The 24166-nt window shown below is 40.1% G+C and overlaps 1 protein-coding gene across 2 annotated transcripts; it reads right to left on the bottom strand.

Moving 5' to 3' along the window:
• Positions 1 to 418: 418 nt before the first annotated feature.
• On the bottom strand, positions 419 to 23838 carry MFSD1 (major facilitator superfamily domain containing 1). Of its 2 annotated transcripts, XM_045851870.1 has the most exons (16): positions 23570 to 23838; positions 21516 to 21568; positions 20040 to 20152; positions 18198 to 18240; positions 17824 to 17891; positions 16163 to 16271; positions 12500 to 12602; positions 10167 to 10265; positions 9626 to 9737; positions 8648 to 8704; positions 8151 to 8307; positions 6688 to 6785; positions 5991 to 6103; positions 4441 to 4488; positions 3464 to 3521; positions 419 to 2175 (listed from the first exon to the last, which is right to left on the bottom strand). In XM_045851870.1, the coding sequence occupies exons 1-16, from the start codon at positions 23739 to 23741 to the stop codon at positions 2172 to 2174; spliced, it is 1407 nt and encodes a 468-aa protein (XP_045707826.1). In that variant the 5' UTR covers positions 23742 to 23838; the 3' UTR covers positions 419 to 2171. The 2 variants fall into 2 exon arrangements, with proteins under 2 accessions (XP_045707826.1, XP_045707827.1); XM_045851871.1 differs by lacking the exon at positions 419 to 2175 and having other exon boundaries at positions 3460 to 3521.
• Positions 23839 to 24166: the final 328 nt, after the last annotated feature.

Raw genomic sequence — 24166 nt, 5'->3', positions numbered from 1 at the left:
AACAGTAATGCTACTTTCTTCAAACTCAAAGACATTTGTGACCCTATCCGTCAGACATGCTGGTGTTTGCTGTTACAAAGAGCGGCACTGAATCTTCCGTATAACGACGCCATCATTCCCTGTCAGTGTGCTCTCTAATGAAGCCATTTAATGACTGCTTAATATTTCACTTTAGGCATATGATACGATGTACTTAACTAACTCCTTCTTACCAATATGGGTGCTTTACTATTTTAGGTTGCGATAAGCAATCGGGCAATGAAGATACTTTCTTAAAATACATTTATGTGTATAACTGACGATTTCCTTATGATAAATTATTAGAAATGGAATTGATAAGCCAAAAGTTGTGCAGCCCACCACTATACCCCTTTTAGGTCTCTTATTCATCTTGCCAATTTATCCTTCCAAAAAGTTATTCCAATTTACTCTCCTTTTTATTTATGCACCATTCAAAAAAATATTTATTTTGTGCTAGGCACTATTAACACAATCATTAACGTAACAGACACAGTTCTTGCCCTCAAGGAGCTCACAACCTAAGGGAAGAGACAGACAGCCACACCATCACAAGTTCTGCATCACAGGCTGAGGTAAGCTAAGAAGGGAAAGTAGAGGCTTTCTCAAAGGTCACAGGAATTCATTTCCATAGGAATAGTGGTTCTGAGCTGGGGCTAAGATTTCTTACTGGAAATCAGGTGAAACCAGGTCACAGAGAATCCCGGGTAAAATATTCTAAGCAAAAGGAGTTTGGACAGAGTCCCTGACAAGGGATGGGACCTGACTCATTTGAAAAAAACGTAAGCAGCTCCCTGCGGCTGGGGCTCCAAGGGAGTGGAAAGAAGAAGGGGTGGCCAGAGCACAGCAGCCCTCCAGCAGCAGCTGACTCCCTGCACTCTCCCAACGGGGAGGGCGACATCCACTAGCCACGGGCTAGAACAGTTCCGTGCCATTCAAAACCTAAAGAACTAACAACTGAATAACGACATAAACAGTAAACCAGAAAAATAGATGTAAGTACACTTACTCTGAAAAGGAATGTACTTTCAATCTGTTCCAGAAATTTTAGACATACAATGTTATGTCATGTACTTTAAGTAATATGAACAGGTAATTTTATTAGTTTAATAGCTGTTGTCTAAAATATCTTTGTGCCCATAAATAGCAAAACATAATGAAAAATTTCTTGACTTTAATGTACTAAGACTAAGTCAATTAAAAAGTGTTTTAAGTCTGTCAGAGAAATATAACCGTATTTCATTTAATGTGAAAAACATAAATGCTATTTTAAGGGCCTATGTTGGAGAGAAAGCTGATCCCTATAATCTTTCAATGAGTGTAATTAGGTACATTTTCTTTATTCCAACACAGATTTTCTTATAATCTTCTACATAAAAAGTTAAAATCAGTGTTTCAAGATTTTTTTTAAATCAAAAGTTAGAAGACATCGTGTGTTCCTTTTACAGTGTTTTTACTTATCCATGTCTGTGCAATTATCATAATTTAAAGGACATTTTTGGTAATTAATTGGACTATAAAAAAACTGTACAGAAAACGTGTACCACAAATTTGTATCCGTAGTATAATAAAGGTGCTCAGTAACAGAGGGATAAGGAAGTTCAAAAGGGTCACTGCCCAGCAAACTCAAATCGTTAAAAAGAGCAGGACAGAATCTGTTATTTGTGAAAAGGAAGAGACTTCATAAACCCTTCCAATATTCCCTATTACAAAAGGGAATGCCTATGAAAATCCCGTACTTTATATAAAACATCCCTTCTACCCCTCAAAAGCTTCTAAAAATATTTTTGTTTTACAATTAAGGCCATTTCCCTTAGATACACAGGGTAAAAATGATCTCACTACAAGAGCCAACGATTTCCATTATTCACTGTCCTTACTGAAATTCACCTCCATGTTCAAGAGCAACTTTCTACACTTGACTGTTGATTAGCCTAGTCTGAAGTAAAATTCTTCAGCAACACACAACACACAAAACAGAGGATAAAACAGTCCTCACAAATATACTTTGAAATAGGTATCCTTAAAATATAAATAACTTTTCAGACCATTATTTTTCCTAATGACTAAACTCTAAATACAAAAGTTTAAATGGAGGTTTTCAAATCAATGATGCGTGCAGCCCATTCTCATGGCACAGTCATTTAAACTTCTCATCTGCAAAACACAATACAATAAATTATCAGACACGGGAAGAAGAAAACACAAAGCCCCATCTGGTTCACACAAGGAAAACCGTAAGCATTACAAAACCCACAGCGCCAAGTGTTAGAAGCTACACATTTTGCTGGACACTCTTAACTCTTCTTGAGCACAAAAGTAACACACGATCAATGTAGAAAATTTAGAAAATATAAAAACAAACAAAAAACCCCTCTTATAACCCTACCATTGAAACAGAACTTTTTAATATCTAGAGCGTTTTCTTTCACATTTTTTCTATTTTCATATTTTTCTATTATATATAAGTGAAAGGTTTAAAAAATACACATGCCTGCATACATTTTGTTAAAAATAAAATTAGGATATTATATTTTCATTTTTATCTTTTGATTACTTAACATATAGCATATTCAGTATCTTTGACTCTAAAAATCTTTCTAAACCATAGTAAATGGATGTGCCATAACATATTTAACCATTTTCCTACTTTGGAACATCTATGTTGTTTCCACTTTTTTGACATAATAAACAAGACTGTCGTAAGATATTTAAACCTCACAACACTACTGATTTTTTTTTAGTATTTCTAGAAATAGAAATACTATGTTAAAAGAGGATTTAAGATAATCAAGAATCCCCCTGCCACCAGAAATAAACAACTTCGTTCTACTGGATTTTCACCTATTTGAAATTCATAAAACTTAAAATTACGTGGCATACATTTAAAAACAAATTTTTTTAAGTAAAAAAATATTCAATGTCTAAAAAATAAGAATGAATAGGAAAGAGAATCACTATTATGTTGCAGCACATACTCATGGAAAATATTAGTTTAAATTAAACCACACAGTACATACTTTAATCTGTTCCAAATGAGTCAAGAGAACACGGGACAGCAAGTTAGTACCAAGAATAAATGAAAAGTTATCTCAACTAGTTAAGAAAAAGAAAATATCAGAAATAGAAGGGCAAGCGCAACGAGGAACTTAGGACAAAGACCTCTGCTCTAATAAATCACAAACCCTCCACATCTTTCTCTCAGAAGGCAATTTAAAGCTGAAACTCTTCCCCGCACATTCCATTTTAGCCCTTGATATCTGCCTTTGAGAATTTTATGACACTAATAAGAATTATGTTAGAGTAGTTCCACAGATAATCATTAGCTCTTGAGATGCAAGAAAAAGACTAATTTCTTAAAAGTCCAATCCTAATACCTTGAAATAAAATGCTAATGTTTAAGATTTTCAAAATAAAGACAATTTTTCTCTTTTTCAATACTTACTCAGCATGGGAGAGTTTTATTTCTTCCCTTTGTTTTGCAGAGTAATTTAGGTTCCCATCTAAAACACAGGTAAGCATAGAATCTCTTCAATGTAACTATTATATGTAAAATTCAAACACACATGCAAGCACACACACACACACACACACACACACACACGTACACACCTGCATCACTGGTCCTTAAAGTCACATGAAAGACCATGGAGGATGAGAAAGAACCGACTTATCTCCCAGAAACTTTCCAAGGGAAGACAATGGTTTTTCTAAAGAATCTTTATATGATACAAATAACCACTCCTAAATTTTAGCATTTTTTGGTTGGACTTAATTAGGACATTATATTAATATTCAGCAATAATGAAAATTTAGAGAAATTAAAGGAAATGACCTAAAATTATTTAAACAGCATGTGTATACATTCGTCTAAGTACATAACAATCTTTAAGGAAGTATAATCTTTTCTAATCTTATCAGTTAGAAAAACTGATATGGGTAACATCAACATCGTGTAAAGAACAAACGAAAAAGCACAAATGCATGCAGTATATGTAGATTCGCAAAAGGAAAAAATCTCCAATTTATCATTATATAGCAAATACTTTCAACCTTAAAATGAAAGTCTCAGCAATAAATATATTTTTTCTAAATGTAAGACAATAACACAGGCATGGTTTTAGGATATTAAAAGTGCTTCTTTGTGCTAATATACTTCTTAATGCTAATATAAAAATATCTAAAGTTTTATATTACAAAACTTATATTGAACTGGCCAGAAAGAACATGACAATTTTAATAAATGCGAAGGTCCAGGAAACATAATTAAATGTTATATAATGACATGTTTCCATCACTATGAAGAGAATGTCATTATTACTCAAGCTAAAGCACCAGCTTCTACAAAGGCATGCAGACAATCCATGACCCCGTAAGACTACCCACTGCAACTTAACGAGGAAATACCTGACTCCTACTTACCTCGGGCACGATTCACCACATAGAGTAAGACCACAGCTAAAAGTGACACTGGAAGTGAAAAAACACAGGACCCTTAAAAAACATTTATTTATTTCTTCCCAATGATTCCTATGTAATCATAGTGACAAAGTAAAAGAGACAAATCAAATAAATCTTTATTAACTGGCATTTAAAAATAAAAACACTATTCACATTATTTCCCAAAAAGCACTAAAACTGTTACACACCCCTTTCTCCATGGGATCCCTGAGCCCAGGGCCGGCCGGGCCAGGGAACAGAGAAGCTGAGACACCCGCAGGAGAGGGGTCATCCCTGCCGCAATCTCCTCTCCCTTGGTAAACGGTGGCCCTACCCAGCACGTCTCCACAGCTCCTGCCGGCCCCTAGACTGTTTATTTTTTTACAGAGAGCCAAACAGAAGTACTCCTTGGTGGGAGCACGGGGTAGGTCTGAGAACACCATGTTCATTTTACAAATTAACCAAACACCAGAATGTGCTCATCAGACTCCCAGACACCCAGAGTCAGTGAGGACCTTGGAAAGCCAGGTGCCTGGCTTTTTACCTTAATAAGTGAGGTGCCTTTAATTTACTTAAAATTAATATGGCAACAAAAACGTTTTTAAATGACTTGGTGTTGTGTTTGGGAACCCAATATGCTCACACATGTAACTGTGGCTTGAAATTGAACCACATGTTGCAGCATCAAAAACAAGACAAAAAACACTTCCATGACCCAGCTTTTTAAACTCTTAAAGGACCCACTTTTTAAAATACAAATAATTTTTTAAAAATTGGGATGTGGTTATTTCTAAAATTATGAGATAATAAAATGTATTCAGGCTATTCGTAAGCAGCTGTCTGCAAACACCATGCTTCACATGTAGACAGTCATTGTTCCCTGACAGCGTCGTCACGGGGGTTTGCCATTTTAAGTACAGATTATCGATGTATAAAAGGTATCTCAGTATGTTATAAGAGAATTTTTGTCAGATGAGCCCAATTATGTGTATGGTGAAGACTATCAATGGAAAAATGCTGATTTATTTTTATAGTTTTCAGTAGTTTCGTAATGCTTCCTATTTTTAACCAACCAATCATTACAGAAAGAAAATTAAGTAACAGGACTAATAATAAAAATAATTTGAAACTGCCTAATGAATTAGCCGTGAGCATACCTAAGTCACACACACATCCACACGTTCATACTAGGAACGTACTTGGGACCCCTCAAATGGTTCCACTTTAAAAGGGAAAACATTTTTTTAAAAAAAACAAATTTTTAAAACAATATAAAGCATATTCCACAGCTGCCTTTAAGAATAGGAATCTCCCTAAAAATGCCTGTGGCTCTTCAGAGAACTACAAAGTCACCAGCCGGGAAGCTCTGATGTATCGGCTAAGAATTCGGCAAATCTGAGAACTACAACTTAGAGATTTGGTTTAAAAGGAGGGAAAACAGAACAATAACTATAAAACCTAAAAGCATAAATAAGAACATTCTGCTACATATTAAAAGGAACCAAAGAAATGCTGCGACATGGTGCACTTACAAGAAACGCAGGCAATGAAGAAAACTTCTAAAAACAAATATCCCCGAGTGTCCAGTATCATGCCAGCAATGATGGAAACCACCGCCAGCCCAAGATTCTGAATGGACTGCATGCTAGAATTCAGGAAATATAAAAACACATTTCAATTTCAAAAGTTTTCACAAAGAGAAACAATTCACTATAAATATTAGTATCTATAAACTATATGCTATTCATGTTAGAGACATTTTCTACCAGGGATGACCTGATTAGATTTTTCACCCCATAACCATTTGCTCTATTAGACTTCATGCTCAAAGGTAAGGGGGCTTGCCTTCAGTACACCAGGAACTCAAAACCTTCCTGCTGAATGGAAGAAAGAGCTAAGTGAATACCCACCCCCTTTTGCCTTTTGGGCCAGAGGCCAGGACTTGACTGCTCACTGAGAAGCCCTCAGATATACAGGCAGTGGGGTGATAACATCAGCAATTACCTCTTATGGGTTAGTTTAACTCCAGCTCTCTTGCTGGAAATTTGGAGCATTTTCATTACCACAATAATATCGTAAATAGATTGCCTGACTTTTCTAGTTATTTCCAGGTTCAGTGCTATCCCAGAAGCCTAAAACAACTCGATTCAGGAGACCTGGAGTTTCATACGATAATTATGTAGATACAGTAGAGAAAGGCATTTTATGATCCACAGCGCAAATACTTACAAGCCATACGCAGTTCCCAGCTGATGTTCAGGAACTACGAACGCCACCATTGGCCACAGTGCGCAGGCAAGCAGTGAATAGGAGAGTCCCAAGAGACTCTATAGAAAACAGTACAGAAAAGGGTAAAAGTCTTATAATAACCAAAAGCTGATTTTCCTTTGATGCAGATTAGCAAGACTAACATAATAGCTATGAATACGCATGCAAACTTTATTGCAATCAGGTCAATACAAAAAGAGTCTGGCCCTCTCTAACAGCATCCCTCTAGTGATGAAATACCCACACACCATCTTCACCACTTCCTGTTACATGCATCTGTAACTGCCTGGGCCCAGGGTGCAATCAAGAACCAGGCAAGAAAACAAAGCTGATTTGCAAAAAGTGATTATCAACGTTTTAGGCAAGCTTATTTTCCAATATTTGTTAGAAGTTACATGTTAAGCAACCAAGGCACCATCATGTCAACAGTCCCTTATCTATCTTCCCTCTGGGCCATCAACACCCAACAGGAGAGAAGGGCAGAGCACTAATAACCACCACTTGTTAAACATCACCTAATACTGTCTTTTTCTTCAATTAAAAAAGGAACCTTACAATTTAAGCTAAAGTAAGATTTATACCTATCGTGTGGGCAAGGATTAAAATAATGCCAATGTCCAACAATGGCAGGAATACAAAAAAACAGACACCTTCTTATACCACTGAGAAAGCTATAAATGCGTGGAAAGCTACTGCGCACCTATCAGGACGTTAAATGCGCAGAGCCTCCACCAGAGCACTCTGACTTCTAGGAGCCATCCTACAGGACTCGCACGGAGTGCACCAGCGCAGTGCAGGGCAAAAGCAGGCTGACCGCTGTGCGTACACAAAACAGAGCTTATTCTTGTATTATTATTTACTAACGGTTGTATTATTGTTCATACAAACTGCAAACCCACTTTTGCTCCATCCTGTATATATGTTCACGATATTCTCTTATTAACAGGTAAGGAAGAAGATAAGGAAGAGGGCACTTCAGCCTGTGGTCTTAAAAATGACATTCTGAAGAGCAATAACAAAAATGATGAATTTTCATTATCACTGCTGACCTACTCAAAGTCAAAGACGAAATAATGTGAAATAATGGATATTGGGTCGATAGGTTTTTTTTTTTTGCCACCTATGATGGAGTGACTTCTCTCAATAAAGTATAAAAAAATAAATGGAACTAATAAGCATTTTGGCTTTTATAAGACTGTTTTATTTCAGATTCTATTTCGGCATGGAGTTTCCTCTATTAAATAAGCCAAATGAAATTAAAAATACCTTATGCCTTAATAATTAATACTTATATATACTTTAAAAGTAGTTATTCTGCAGAAATTTGAATCAAGTCATTGTTTTCCTACAAAGTACTGCTATCAGAGGAGCTGCGCGTGGCTCCTGACATGCATCCCCCCCCGGGGGGTTCACAGTGACGTTACCATGGCGATCCAAGGGTTCCACAGCGTAAACGCCAGCAGCATGTGGGAAGCAAGAGTAGTCACCACTGCGCACAGAACCCAGATGATGTTCTTCCCTGTCTTATCCACCAGGAGCCCAAATATGGGGGACATGGGAGCTGATATGACATACACAACACTGCCCAGAGAACAAAAAAGATATTTAATGAAATGTATCACAGCTTACCCTCCCCCCAAATCCAAAAAGTCTGTAAACCTTTAGGCAAAGTAAACCCTAGCTCATTTAGTTTAACAATCTTCTGAAATGGTCATCAGTAAACAGGTATATAAAGACATAAACAGTAGTCCAAGATTTCTTTGGTTTTCCATTAATGGCAAAGACGGCCACTTGGGATCAAGTCCTAGTGCAATCTTGGCTTCACACTGTGGATATTACATCACACACGGCTATAACCTTCGGTCAGAATTAAAGACGCACAGTAGGCACACAACAGACACTTAGAGAATTAATGAAATACCTGTTAATAGCACTTGCTGCCTGGGAAGAAAATCCAAATTTCTCCATAAAGAAAACTCTACAATACAGAGAGACAGACAGAAATAAGCACATTAGAGAGAATTACTTTGTTTTTCAAAAAATAAAGGCAAAATAAAACTGAATATAAATAAATCTAAGTTTACTCAACTTTTCCTTCCCAATACTGTTTTCCCACCTTATTTGATATTATTCATTTTCAAGTAACTGGCTGAGGCTTTAGTGTTCATATAAATATTTCACTAGCTAAACAAAATAAACTGATGTGGATTTTTCCCGTTTCTACATATACAGAAAACAGTACACAAAAATTTTCAGAAAGCCAAATGCATTACTGCAGGGAATTAAGAGAGCTTCTTTTCCTAAAAGCAGTACTGAACAGATTCTTTGCTAAATAACTTGACTGAAGTTATTTAGAATAACAGCCTGAATTTAAAGGTTATAATTACAAACACAGTTGTGCTCACAAACTGCTATTTAAGCAGCTGCCAAAGAAAAGAGAAAATGAGAAAGCAAGAGAGAGAGAAGAGAAATCAAAGCAAAAATTGATTTGAACCCTGAACTTGAACCAGGAGGAATTGCAGTCCTAGGAAACAAAAACGTGTCCAGTTACTATAAGCCAATACACTGTCTCCATTCTCAGTAAGAGGCTTCCTAACCAAGAAATAAAGAGAAAATGTTTCAAAAACACAAATCTAAAAATGAAGCATTAAAATGAACCAATATTTTAAATCCAAAACTGTTATTAGGTATTTCTTTAAAAAAACTTTAAAAACGGTTAAACCAACATTAAACCTTGAGCTAAGAAAATCAGTTGTGTCCCAGGATATCGAACAATTTCTGTGTGTATATAAACTATAACCAGAGAAGCAGGGTATACAGCCAAAAAAAAATTACATTTATGTAACTGAAATCTCATTATAATTTAGCCAACAAAAGTGGAATGCCAGAGAACACTCACTTCCCAAGTCCAATGAAAGGGAACACGGCAACATAATAGCAGACACAGATGATGAAGATGAGCCACAGGGGTAAGGAGAAGTCCTTCACATCGGTGATCTTAATAACCTCCCCTTGGAGAAGGAAGGGAAGAGGATATAAGCATAATTCTGCACACCGAAGTCACGATTATTTTTCATTTATCATGACATTAACCTTGGCAATTCAGTTAAAAAATACTTTTCTCAGTAAATTACTGGAACATAGTTTCTGCGATCGTTTAAAAAGACATTAGAAAAAGCAAAACGTAAGGTAAGTAGCTACCTAGTGATGAGAAACACTCATTGTTTTGCAAATATAGAAAGTACAATCAAAGACGTACATTATGCCAAAAATAGAAGGAGAAAAATGTACCCCAGTATTCAGACAAGTGGAAACAGATCTGAATATGAAAGATCAAGAAACATGTATTAAACCTCACTGGGGTTTACAACCCTGCACTGGGAACTAGCATGATTGTGCATTATTCCCCAGAGCCCCATGTTTCTTGCATTTAGACTTACCTGTTTTTCCTTCTTCTTTATGAAGAATTCTTTCTGCTCTCTGATCGAAGTAAGCAAGAGCCAAGGCACAAATTAGTGAAATAACACATGTTATACCCCCTGTAATTTAAAAAAAGAGAGATTTTTAAGAGAGAAGCCCAACTGAAGGTTCCTTAGAACACAGCACATCACATTAAATGCAAGAAACTTAACAACCAAAGGGGATAATATTTAGGCACATATAAAAAGAGCCCACAATTACTAAATGAGGACAGAAGAAAAGAAAGAGCATATGGCACACATTCGACAAACAGCAGTCGCTGTTACTATATCCTTTCCCAGTGGAAGGTTGGAGATCGGAAGGAAAAGACTAGAACAAACTAGTCTAGTCTTCTAATGCAAAATACAAACTGAAGACAGCTGACGACCAGCTAGTAAACTAGTTCTACTTTCTTAGCTCAGTCTACGCACTAATTATCCATGGACACCAGGGGGGGAAATTATGAAAGCGAAGTCTGATTCCGTGGTCACCTCGTCTTCCTTCTGACTCCTTCCCGAAGTCTGTCACTCCCGCCCCTGCCCTCTGGCAGCCCACGGCCCCACCCCCCACCGCTCAGCCGGCTCACAACCTCTTTCCTCTGAACGTTCAGCCTCACTCCCTAATGCTGATCTCACATCCCTACTGCAAGTCAGACAAAGAGTGAAGTTTCTCACTTGTTAAGAATTTTAAAAGGAAGCTTAGTAAAATAAATGCATCTTTAATTGGCTGACATAATGTGGTCCAGTGGAATAACTGCTGAAATGAGAGACAGGCATAAATTCTACTTCTGCCACTACCAAGGTGAATGAACGATCCTACACACAGAACTTAACGTCTCTGGGCTTCAACCTCCCCATCTGTAAAACAGGAGACTTCGATTCACAATGGCACAGGTCTTTTCTGGCTCTAAAATTCTTTAACATTCTCAAACTCTCCATCATAGAAGGAACTAGGAGGAATACGGCAGAGCAGTTGAGCGTAAGAAAGGGGTTTTAAGTAAGGAAAGGGATCTGAGGGGAGGGGAACAGGAGTCTCTAGGTACAGGTCATCTGTTTAGGATTATTGCTCCATTGTCCTCTTTTTACCAGGCTGTATTGAGGAATTTTAAGGAATAAAAGATGGCACAGAACGTTCAGCCCAGCTCACAGGTCTCTCCAGGGCTCTGCAAGCAGCCCTCTGCACCTCACGGGGCTCAGCTAGACAAACTCACTGCTCAGAGAAACAGCATGGGTCCTCATACACTTCTCAGTGACCCACCTGGCAGCTGGCACAGTGGAGCCTCAGCTAGAGAACTCAGGGCCAGAAGTGACCTGTACAGTTTTGGTCTAACACCCACATTTTTACAGAAAAGAAAACGGAGACACAGAGGTTAACTTCCTTGTCCAGGATGACTGAACTCTTAGAGGTGGGACTAGAACCCAGGCTCCTGACCCCTAACCTAGTGGATTTCCCACCATATCATGTCATCTCTACAAAAATCTAAGGTCTAGGGGCATACTAACTGAATTTGATCAAACGGAAACAATTCTCCCTTCAGCTAGCGACTGATACAGGGTTGGCCCCAAAGTCCATTAGTTTTTTTCCATGTAATGGCTCTAGTAGTGCTGTTGTCTTTAACTTCATTAGAAGCAATTTTGTTAGATTGTATTGTGGCAGCTGTCATATCAGCATGAATTAAAAAAAAAACTGATCAAAACTGGTAAATTTTTGTACAGACATTTTAATATAGAAGGTAGAAAAAATACGTAACATTTTTGGCGTATCATGCTTTAGTATTTCAAGAAAGGTAAAAGTGCAGCTGAAACACAAAAAAAGATTTGTACACTGTATGGAGAAGGTGCTGTGACTGGTGGAACATGTCAAAAGTGGTTTGCAAAGTTTCTTGGTACTATTGACGTTTTGGCCAAACAATCCTTTACTATGGGCTGTCTTAGGCATTGGAAGGTGTTTGTTTAGCAGCACCTCTGTCCTCTACCCACTAGAAGCCAATAGTGAGAGACTGCCAACATACTCAAAGTATCCAGATCGGTAAGTTATCAGTGAAAATGAAAAATGTGCCTTTTATTGTATGAAAAAAAACGTAACAGACTTTTTGGGCAACCACTATTTCACACCTTACATGTATAAATTCCTGATTGTTTTCACAGAGTGAATGCTCACTATTTCTAATTAAGTCAAAGAATCCATGAACTACGCAGGCAAAATTATAACCAACATGGTCTAACTCTGATTCCAGTGTCTTTTCCTCTCTGCCGTGATACTTCCAATGACATGCTTTCAGACGAAACAAACGTGGAACACCAGGATCACTGACCAATCATGAGTGTGACTCCAAGGGTCGTGTGACCAGCAGAGCCCAGAGAAGCTTCCACCGCAGAGTACAGCCAGCCCATGAGGTTCATGTTTACTGTGCTTCCCTGGAAAAGAGCAGACACACAGGACTCAGATCAAGCAAGAGATACATTTTTTTAAACCCTAAAAGGAAAAAACGGACAAAGATAAAGCCACAGATAAGATTACCACACACAAAAAATACCAATTTATAGAAAACGCTAGTATTCAAAATTGCACATTACATTAATAACTTCCTAGTGGACAAAAAAAAGGAAACACAAGTTACAAAATTCCCAAAGTACCTATGGCAAAATAAACATTGGTTCAGAAAAGGTACAGCTTTCCTGGTATTGACATCTAAAAAAAATTCATCTACTGACTGTCCATAAGAAGATGGTAAAAGTTACAATGTTCTCATTCATTTAATCATTCATGCAGCAATTATTTGAGCCCTGATTACATGCCAGTCACTGTTCTAGGTTTTGGAAATATAGAACAGAGCAAAAAGAACCTTCAGCTTTCACAGGTCTTAGGTTTTAGTGAGGTAGGACAGCTGTCCCCAACCTTTCTGGCACCAGGGACTGGTTTTTCCAAGGGGGGCTGGTGAGGAGGATGGACAGAACTGGGGAAAGGAAACAGAGCTCAGGAGGGGGTTAGGGGGGTGACAGGATGCTACCAGTCCATGGCCCCAGGACCCCTGAGGTAGAAAAGGTAAAATACGTAGTATATTAAATAGTGCTTAAAGGTTCTTGACAAAATAAGGGAAAAAATAAAGCAGGGAAGGAGAATATAAAGGGGTGGAGACCTCACTGAGAACGTGACTTTGGAGTAAAAACTGGAAGGAAGTTAGCTGTTAGGACATCTGGGGGAACAGCATTCCAGGCATAAGGAACAGCCACTGCACAGGCCCCGAGACAGGGGCTGCGCAGCTTTCTGAAGGAATGGCAAGGAGGCAAAGCTGGAACAGTGTAAATAAAGAGGCAAGAGGATGAGATGAGGTCTCCAGAGAGGAAACGAAAAAGGCGGGGGAGGGGGGGAGCTATAGGTCACAGTAGGATTTTGGCTTTTACTTTACATAAGAAAAAAAGCCACTAGGGTTTTGATAGATAAGTGGCAATCCAAGCATGCTGTAACAGACCCACTCTAGCTGCCACATCCAAACAGAAACAGATACAGAAGCAACGACATCATTAGGGAGCTATGGCAATAATCCAGAACAGAGATGATGGGTCTTGGACTAGGGTGGCTAGGATGTGACACTGAGAAGTGGTGGGAATATGCATATATATTGATGGCAACGCTAATATGGTTTGCTAAAGAAAAAATATGTGGACCCTGGCAGTTGGTTGGAGTATTGCCCCAAAAGGTTGTGGGTTTGATCCCCAGTTGGGGAGGCAAACGATCGATGTTTCTTTCACACTTATGTTTCTCTCTCTCTCTCTCTTAAAATCAAAATATCCTTGGGTGAGGATTTAAAAAAACAAACAACAAAAATGTGGAGTGTGGGGAAAAAACAAAGAAAGAGATCCAGATGACACCACAGTTTCTCCCTGATCAACTGGCAGAAGGGAGTCACCCACAGCTGAGGGTGAGAAAACTACAGCACGAGCTCCTCTGGGGGGCTCCTCTGGGGGACGGCGAGTAGAACATCGGGGCTGGTTTTGGCCACAGCAGGCTTCACGTGCCTACTAGACATCCGAAAGGAAACGTCAACTAGGAAGTTACATATACCAGCATGGAAAGGCCTGGACAAGTGATGTACATTCAAGAGCAAGGACATGCTGTTGAACCCTTCAAAGCTACATAAGCTCACCGAGGAAACAAGCGTGAAACGAAAAAAGAAGCTGGCTAATGCCCAAGCCCTGGGCGCTGCCACATGCACAGACGGAGGAGACTGAGAGTGAACTAACGAAAGACTAGGGAAGCAGCAGACCGAAAGGCAAAGGAAAACGCTGAGACTGCCGTGCCCCGGAACCCCAGAGAAGACGAGGGAGGGGGATGTCAACTGTGTCGGACGCTGCTGAGGAGTCGAACGCTGGACACGGAACAATGAGGCAGCCGGCCGAGCTCTGGCTCACTCCCCCTTCTCCTCAGGTCTCCCCGCCATTCTAAGAAGCCCCTGAGATTCCTTTCTAGACTTGGGGCTCCTCGGTACCTGGCTGAATTGATTATAACAAGTTCATGAGCACACAGAAAAGAACTGAAAGATCCCTAGTAGCTACAATGGTGCCAATGAAAATGGGTCTCACTCAACTGATCTGTGCTTTGAGAAGTTACTAGACAATGAGATCCACAAATTGCCAGACATATCCTGACTTGTACAAGATACATAATGAAATACTCCAAATACCCTTGCAGATACAATTTAGAAAACATAGGAAACCATACTAGTTATCAGAGAATTGTCAATTAAAATATTTAGGTGTTTCCTATCAAAATGGTAAGACTTTTTAAAGTAATAGTAGCCTGTACTATCAAAGCTATATTAAAAAGGATCCTCTCATAGTCCATAGACTGGGATGTAAATATCTGAGAAAGTAATGTGAGAATATGTCTCAACAGTCCTAAGAATCCCCATCAAACCCTCTGACTCAGCAAGCCCATTTCTAGCCACCTAGCCTAAGGAAACAAAGATGCAGGCAAGTTCTACAGAATCTCACAACCGCACTGTTTACAATAGTGAAAAATTAGAACCTACATGTATAAAACTCTGTTATATACTTCCTATAATCTTACATTAAAACTTTTTATCCAGGATTTCTTCTTCCCTAAGATTATGTTACAAGCATTTTTGTGCCATTTATTAGTCTGAAACCTTGATTTTAATGGCAAATTTTTTTTAAAAAGCACTCTATTCATACGAGTTTATGAAGAAAAACATTAATGGGATGTGGGACTGCCCAAACCCCTTACCCCCCTTACAGGCTGCATTAATACAGGCACACTGTTGTCCCTTGGGTACCCTCCATCAGACCAAACCAGGAACGTCATGGTCATTGGTTTTACATGGGAGTCCGTACTGGACTAGCCACCTGCGGTAAGTCCAGAAAGGCGTGAGCACCATCGCCAGGGAGCTGAAATCCATGCCATGTGGCTTGGACAACCACAGGAAATGAGTGTGTCTGACCCAGAACTGAAGAGCTGTCTTCATAAGCAAAGTGCTGGTGCACAGGAAGGAGGTGAATGTTAGCTACAGAGGATAAGAGTCAGAGCAATCGTGCTGTCAGATTTCACCTCTAACGTGAGGTCTGAATGTCATCGAGTTCATTGAGTGGAGGAGCTGCCCCATCCCAGAGTGCACTTCTGATCACCAAGAATATCATAACCGTATGTGAAGACTTCATAGCAGGGATGCAAAATGGGTAAGAAATTAGACAATGAAACCTATTAAAATTCATTCCAATGCTCAGATTCTCTGAACTAATGAATGCTCAGTTAGCCATTTTAGACTGTTTCCTAAGTGAATAAGGTTAGAAGTGCCTTAATTAAAATAAGATAAGTGCTATACTATAATCTAGAGAAATATATTAAAAACCAATACCTAACTTGTCAGACACCCAAACTTCATCCTAGAATTCTTAGGGAATAACTAAGAGTCAATCTTTTGCTTCCTGTTTGGCTTCATTAGGTTTGTCACACTTACAATTCTAGCCATGCTGAGCTGGAGTCCAAACACCAGGTTTAGTTCTTTGCCTTTAAACCAATTCACAGCATATGTGTTCTGGGCAACGGCTAAGGACTCCCCGCCGATCCTAAAAATGAGGAAAGGAAGAAAAGTGAAGCTTTTAAAGAAAGGCCACAGTTAGCAAGGCAGCAAGCAGGTTTAAACCTCTGACCCCTCCTATCAAAAGGTGGAGTCTCTGTCTCCTCCCCTGAACTGAGGAGAGCCTGTGACTGCTTGCACCAATAGAATATGGTGAATGTGACGCTGGGTGATCCCAAGCCTGGGTCACAAAAGATGACCTCTGTTTTTTCACTCAAACACTCCCACTTGGAGCCCTGAGCCACGGTGGTAGAAGCCCCACTGCCCTGAGTTCGCCATGCAAGGAGGAAGCCAAGCCACACAGAGGCCACACTTGGGCACTCCAGCTGGCAGTGCAAGTCTTCAAGTCATCCCAGCCCAGGGGACATGCATGTGAACCAACAAGTTTTCAGCTGATTCCAGCCCACACAACTTTCCAGCTGAGGCTCCAGACAGAAGGTGCACAGACAAGTCGTCCACGCTGAACCCTTCCAAATCCCTGACACACAAAGTCCACTGCAAAGCTCCGGGGAAGCCGGTATGGTGCAACAGTGCCCGTGACAGGCAATGGAAGGACTCTGGGTCACCACATCACCATCTATGCTGTATAAAGTGTTCATGTGAAGGGTGAGCCATACTTTGTGAAAACTTAAAAATTCACTTTTTAGGCCAATACCTGCCAGAGTCAACATTCCCTCCTTCCTGGGTTTTAACTCTCCTTCTGTAAGTTCTACATATTGACCACCCCCCACCCCCAGGCCTTCAGTTCGAGCTGCTTCTCCGCCATATCCTCACACTGAGCCTCCTTCACCACTCCGTCCTAGCTCAGAAATAGCTGCCCTCTCTCCTATTAATCCAAGTCCACGAAGCCACTTCTGACCTCAGCTTCATCTGAATCCCCTTCTGTTTTTATATGCATTTTATTTCCTTCTCTCTCACTTAGAGCAGTTTGTAGAGTATGTCACCTATGTCTACATGTCTCTGGTACCAGTGAAAAGACTAAGTTACACTCAAGCTAAAGACTAAGTTCTGTCACCTGTGTCCCCCCATGTCAGGAAGCCCAAGGCTGCGCTCAGAATGGGTTTACTGAACCACACTGAAATCCACGAACAGCAGTCAGTCTACTGGTATTTTGCTCATTCAAGCCTTTTCAACACGGTTCAGAGGACCTGCACACCGCCCACTGGGCTACAGCAAAAAGTCCATAAATCCCCAACCTGGAAATAGGTGGTCAATACTAGAATACACTATACTACAAATGAGGTTTAAATCATAGTCTTTGATATAACAAAACAGCAAAACACCTAGGAAAAATATCATTTCTAGAGAACTATTTAATATTCATACCCCACAGAGAGTTAACTGTGGCCACTTGAAATTATTGCTTCCTTTAAAGGAAAATTAAGACAACTAATGAACAGTCTTATGTATATGTGGCTGCATTCCAAGGACTTGAAGTAATTCTCCATTAAGAGACAATAATGTATTTTCTGTAAGTCCTTCATAAAATGAGAGCTGAACACTAAAATATGTTAGGATAAATGAAATGATGCATAACTTACCCAAACACAAACCTGCCAAATTCCATCAGCCAAAAAGCATTAAATATTCCACCAAGAGCAAAAATAACCTATAAAATAGAATATAATATAGAATCGATGAAAAGTAAATTCAAAGTATTCAAAAGAAATAAGTAACTTATGATGAATCACAACTTCTACGGTAACTTTAATATTCTTTGTTAGTAAATCTGTAAAATTAAAACATTAATGTTCATTGTCTCAATCCTTAAAATAGATTATGCGTTATACTACTATATGGGCATTTGTGGACCCCACTTAATTAAATTAGACATTCATTAAACACATCTTTGCTGGAATTAGACAAGAATTCAAGTTACTATCACTTAGTCAACAAATGGTTTTGCCTTCCTTACCTGTCCAATGCAAACAAAGCAGCTAAAAATAATGGTGCCCCATCTGTTGGAGAGAGGGAGAAAGTACATAAGTTAAAAATATGTCGGTCGGTCAGTCAGTCACCACGTCTTTCAGTAACGTTCTCTTCGACCCCTCTGCGCTCCCTCCAAGGACAGAGAAATGAGTGCTAGTCTGCCCCTGAAGTCAGCAGCTTCTCCTAGGCTGAATAGTAACCTGGAGAAGTCTGCACTCTGAGGGGGTTCCTGAGGCTTTGGTAACGACGTGTGTCAGTTTAAACCATTGTCACTCTGAAATAAAACTTATTAAGTAATCTTCAGGTACCCAGGGTTCTCATTTTAAAATGGACATTCTTTATAAAATTCCTATTAAGATTTTAAGATTAATTTAGAAGCCATGCCAGATTAAGTCATTTTAAATGGTTACAATTCTTGATAACTAAAAACTTTTTTTTGCAAGCAGGGTTTTCTTTTTTATTGCAGGGTAAGTTATATTCGGTGAAAATCAAAGACCAGTTTTGCTGGACACAGAGTATCTTCCACCTCAGAAAGTCGCCCTGCGCTCCCCCCTCACAGTCAATCTCTCCCCCATCCAGAAGCAACCACTATTCTAATTTTCTTCATTATACATTCATTTTGCCCATTCTAGAATTCCATGTAAATGGGATTATACCAGCATATACTTTTATGTGTCTGGCTTCTTCCAAATGCAAAATATTTTTGAGATTCTTCCATGTTGTCACCTGTATCAGATCATGTTAATACAATTACAAATCTGTTTACCTGAACATTCTACACTTTGAATATCTGATGTTTCCCCGAAGTAGTAAAATGCTGGTACTAGAAGAGCCCTTAAAGAGGACAGGAGTAAGCCACACCTCTGAAATCCCTCTCACCACCCTTGTGAAAGGGCCACACCACCTTCAGCAAACTTCACCACTGGCATACTCACTATGGCCCCAAGGCAATTCGTGGCCCACCCTGTGAACTTGGGCGACCAAAGTCCACAACCATACTAAGTGGAATCTGTCCCCCTGAAGTTTCCAGCTACTTCTATCCCTTTAGATCAAGCACAATAAATTTAACTCCTCCTTTATACACTAACTCTTCAAAATTTTTAAAAGTTAGTGCCCACGACTAAACACTCAGAGCTTCTTCAATTCTTTTCCACCGGACATGGTTGGGAGACCCTTCACCAGTCTGTCCTCTGCCTTCTGGAAACATTCCCTGTCCGCATCCTTCTTGAAGTCTCTACTAACAATACATGCACAATCCTAAGGATAAAAAGTGACAAAGCTTACAGGGTTATTCCTTCCTCAGTATCTGATAGAAGTAGTCACAGAAGTTCAACGCCCACAGAAAAGCAGAAAGAGGAATTCTCACTGGGGAAAAGCAAATACTACACATGTGCTAATTACTGTGCACCCATCTCTCGATCCTCATAACCACTTTGCAAGACAGGAATTATTACCCATCTTCTACCAGTGAGGAAACTGAAGCGCAGGAAGCCAGGAACAAACAGCTACGAAGAGCTAGGAAGCTGAGCACGTGGCAGCGATGGGATTCAGCCCGCAGCCTGCCTGATCCCAAATGAGGACGTAACTGAGCTACCTCATTTCATGAGTCCCAACCTTCACTGCAATACCTACCTAGTTTCAAAAATCAATTCCAGAGATATTTTAAAAACCTTAAAAAAAAAACTAATGTAGACTATCACAGCCATACACAAATTTTATTCAGTTCAGAATTTCAGAATTTTATTCAGTTCTTTCTAGAAACACCTTTAGTTCTGTGTTTTTCTAAAGATCAGATTTTACCCATAGGTGAGATTTTTTTCAAGCTTACCGTATTCCAAATACGCGGTCTATCAAAAAGCCACCAAAGAAACACAAAACTACATTGGGCCAGGAATACCAGGCATACAGCAGCATGAATTTTGTGGTATTCACCTGCATATCCTATATGGAAAGAAAAGATAATCAAACCTCAGTGCTTGAATGTCTCCAATCTTGACCAATTCAGTTCTTGACCAAGTAGTAGTTCATGGAAAAAAAATGTCTTGGTTGTTTAATGAAACTTCCATTCTCGACCTGACAACCCTTTCATGCTGGAACCTGTATGATCAGTCACTTATAATTCAGTTTTCAAACAAAATCACTTCTCGAACAGCCTTCTAGAACAAATTAAGTTTGAGAACCAAGGTTCCACTGTAAAACTATTTTTTCCAAACAGTTAAGCTTAGTAACTAACAAGTCAAAACATTTTTGTTCTGTGTAAGGCAGGAGTTTCTTAATCAGGTGTAGTCAATTAGCTGCTCTGGGATTCTCATGGTAGCCATAGCCCCTGCCTCAGACAAAGGTCACACCTGGGAACTTCTGGCATCCTCAAGCCATTTCACAGGCTTTGTGGAGCCAGGATCACTCAGATCTCCCACTATGGAGACCATCTCCGTCTGCACCCGCCTGTATATATCCTATATTCTTATTCCCCTTATATTACCTGCACTGGGGCTCCCCGCCACACAGAAAAAAATAATCTGAGCCTCCCCCCCAGCTAACATGTACCTTCTTTCCCTTTCACTCTAGATTGTGAAGCAACAACCTATTCATGTCTCCCTGTCCAAAGACAAAGAGACCATCTAAATGCAAAAGACATTGTAACTATCCAATTCATTTTTACAAAACCAGACTAAAAATACTGACTAATGAAAAATTCTCTGCAAACAGTATCCGCATTAAAAAAAAAATAATGCCCTGGCCTGGCTGGTGTGGCTCTGTGGATTGGGTGAGGGCCTGCAAAACAAAAGGTTGCAGGTTTGATTCCCAGTCAGGGCACATGCCTGGGTTGCAGGCTGGGTCCCCAGTGCAGGGCTCACGAGAGGCAGCCACACATTAATGTTTCTCTCCCTTTCTTTCTCCTTCCCTTCTCCTCTCTCCAAAAAATAAATAAATAAAATCTTTTTAAAAAATTAAAAAATAAAAAACAAAGTAACAAGAAAACACACTTAAAAGTTATCCTTTCAAATTTGTCATTCAGATGATCACTCAATGGGAGAATGAAAGACAAAAATCTGCTAATACTTTTTGGAATACAGTAGAAAAAGCACATAATTATTTATCTCAGTTGTGACACCATATCAAGTTAGAAACAAGTGCTATATATGAATTTTGTGCCCACTCCTTGCCACACTCAGATTTGGTGACTACAGATATTAAAATGGACTCACTGAACAATGTTGCAGACTACATACAACCAGAGAGCTGATAAAGCCTCAACAGCTACCCCTCCTCTAAAGAGAACGAAAGTGAAAAATCAACTTACCCGTTTAACCTGAGTCTGAAGGGCAGCAGGATTATCATAGCAAAAATAGCTACCTAGAAAAAGGAAGAATGAATATTTTCTAAGTAATAATACTATCCATAACAGTTTTAAGTTGCAACTACTCAAATGGTGATTTTAAGTGTTTACACTAGGGGTTTGAGGACTGACACTGTGGAAACTTTTTTGACCATTTCCTTGCCCCGTGTTATTTTCTAAGTTGTAGCCAAATGACCCAGAGAACACATGCCAAATCATTTACAAATCAGTGTGCATATACTGCAAATATTGAGAACCTGGATCAAGAAGTTAACCAATAATTGTTCTTCCATTTAATTTTCACAATGTTTTGTATGTCTATTATCACTTTAGCATCTTCATGAAGCACTGTACTTTCCTTTTTCAAAGTTAACAAAACACACACATGCTAAAAATTTCACAAACACCCTCTGCAATTTCCTAGTAATGTTACCTGAGATCACCACTTATCTTGAGAGCAGAGGAATGGAGTTTAACTACTCTAATATTTGAAACAAGAGTTCTGCCCTGGTCAGTATGGCTCAGTTGGTTGGATACTGTCCAGTAAACCTAAAGGTTGCAGGTTCAATTCCCAGTCAAGGCACATACATAGGCTGCAGGTTCAGTTCCCAGTCCAGGCGCATAGGAGAAGCAATCAATCAATGTTTCCCTCCCCCTGTTCTCCCTCCCTTCCTCTCTTTCTAAAAATTAATAACCACTCTTCAAGGGAGGATAAAAAAAAGAAATAAAGGGTTCTAATTCTACAAACAGAATGCCCCAAATAAAATAATTTAGTGAACAGTGCCAGAAATGAAGAAATATAAAATAAAGTTCTAAAGCATTAAGTAAAAACATAAAATGTCTGTTGGTGGGTAAGAGAGAAGTGGACAAAGGTTTAACATTCATTCACTGAGATTTATTTTAAAAGTACTATAATTGCCAGATTTGTGGTAGGCTTCAACATAACACTGCCTCCATTTTTTCAGTTTGTAAAAGTACACATCAGAAGTTACAGATTCAAAAGAAAACTCATTAGAAGGTATGCATCTGGCTTCTGAAACCCAGGAAAGTAAACAAAGTTTATCAAAAATGATCTGTTTGAATAGTGACAATTTTAAGTGTTTTATCCTGGTCTTTCTTGTTCCTAAACCAGCAACTTGTGGTTCCTGCTTTAATTGCCGCTGTAAGGGGCACCACTGCCTTGACTTAAGGCTAATGGATGGGCATCACCTTTCCAAAAGGGGGCGGGGGGACTCAACAGGACTGGCAAAGAAGCTAAAACCTACTTATGTATCCCAGCAGTACCATCAAGTTATCTACCACAATGTTCCTAAACTCGTTGATTACACCGGTTCTGACAAGCCTCCTGCAAAACACATCACTATTCTCATACCAAGCTAATGCAGACATTAGAATGTTGCTGAGTAAGTTAGTTGCTGGAACACAGGAAGATGTTCTAAAAATTATCTCAAGAAATGTCTCCAGAGTCATCAAGATTTCATAAATGAAACCAACCACCGCCAAGCCAACCATAAGTGCAATCCCGTGTGATTCCTTCAATGTGGCAGAGCAGTAGAGTTTGGGGACGCAACTACTCACTGAAGCTGTCAGCAAGACACACTCATACAATTCCCAAAAGAGTGTGTGAAGTTAATGAGACAACCAGTGAAACTTTTTTTTTTTAAGTCTTTTTCATGCGTCCGGGAGAAGCGAGGGTGGGCGGAGGCAGTTCAAACTTCAAGAATTCCTTCTGAACCAAGGGCTAAGAGAGGAAACAACCACCTAAAAGATGCCTCCCTGTATACGGCTGCAGGAAGTGAGTTGCCAACTTCTCGGAGGAAAGGAGTCGGGAAGGACCAAACTCACCCAGCTCTGTCCCTTTACCCCCACCTTCGGAACGCCACTGGCTTGAATGGGGCCCCTGAGGGAAAAGGAGAAAAGGGGGGCTTGGTGGCACCAGCGTGAGCTGATCTCAAGGCTCGGAGACAGTCACAGATTCCTTGATCATCCGCCCCACCCGACCCGGCCAGGCGGCTCACCAAAGCCGAGGAAGCACATCAGCGACAGCACCAAAAGCCGGTGCGCCAGGCGACGGGGGTCGCAGAGAGCCGGTGGCGTCCCTCGGGGGTCGGGGACCTCGGGGGCATCTCTACTGGCCTGGTCGGGGCCGCTTGTCAGAAGCCCCCGTGCTTCCTCCTCCTCCTCCTCCATTGTGCCGGCGGGAGATAGAGAAGCGTGAGGGCTTGCAACACCAGTACCAGGAAGGATCCAGTATCCCGCAGCCCAGGCAGTGCTGCGACCACATGACCACGGCCGCTCACGTGACACTGGGGCAGGTCACGCAGGGCCGCGCTCACGTGATCACGTGATGGGCAGGGCCAGCAAGGAAGACGGAGAGGCGACGTGTGTGCTCCCGGGGCAAGCTCTGTTGGTGGGATTGAGGTCCGTGGGGTTCCACCCACGGCCTTCCAGCGCTTACCGCGCTGTCCTTTCGTTTCCTGACCTCTCTGCAAGTACACCTTATGCAGACCCAGTGCCTCATCCCCCGGAGAAAGTGCGCGCCTCCCATCCGGCTCAAAGGGATCTCCTGCGCGATCCGACCTGCGTTAAGGGCACGGAAACAGCCAAGGACCTGC

Source organism: Phyllostomus hastatus, unplaced genomic scaffold (genome assembly GCF_019186645.2).
Source record: "Phyllostomus hastatus isolate PE091 unplaced genomic scaffold, TTU_PhHast_1.1 phas_contig_86, whole genome shotgun sequence".
NCBI classification, from domain to species: Eukaryota; Metazoa; Chordata; class Mammalia; order Chiroptera; family Phyllostomidae; genus Phyllostomus; species Phyllostomus hastatus.
This window is presented reverse-complemented; position numbering and strand designations above follow the sequence as displayed.

What these genes read in the sequence shown, in the direction of transcription:
- MFSD1 (XM_045851870.1), bottom strand. Translation starts at nt 23,741, where the DNA reads ATGGAGGAGGAGGAGGAGGAAGCACGGGGGCTTCTGACAAGCGGCCCC. An exon ending in GACCGCGTATTTGGAATACG is followed by an intron (nt 18,241 to 20,039) that starts GTAAGCTTGAAA and finishes TCTCTCCAACAG; the next exon opens with ATGGGGCACCATTATTTTTA. An exon ending in TAAAGAAGAAGGAAAAACAG is followed by an intron (nt 9,738 to 10,166) that starts GTAAGTCTAAAT and finishes TCCTTCTCCAAG; the next exon opens with GGGAGGTTATTAAGATCACC.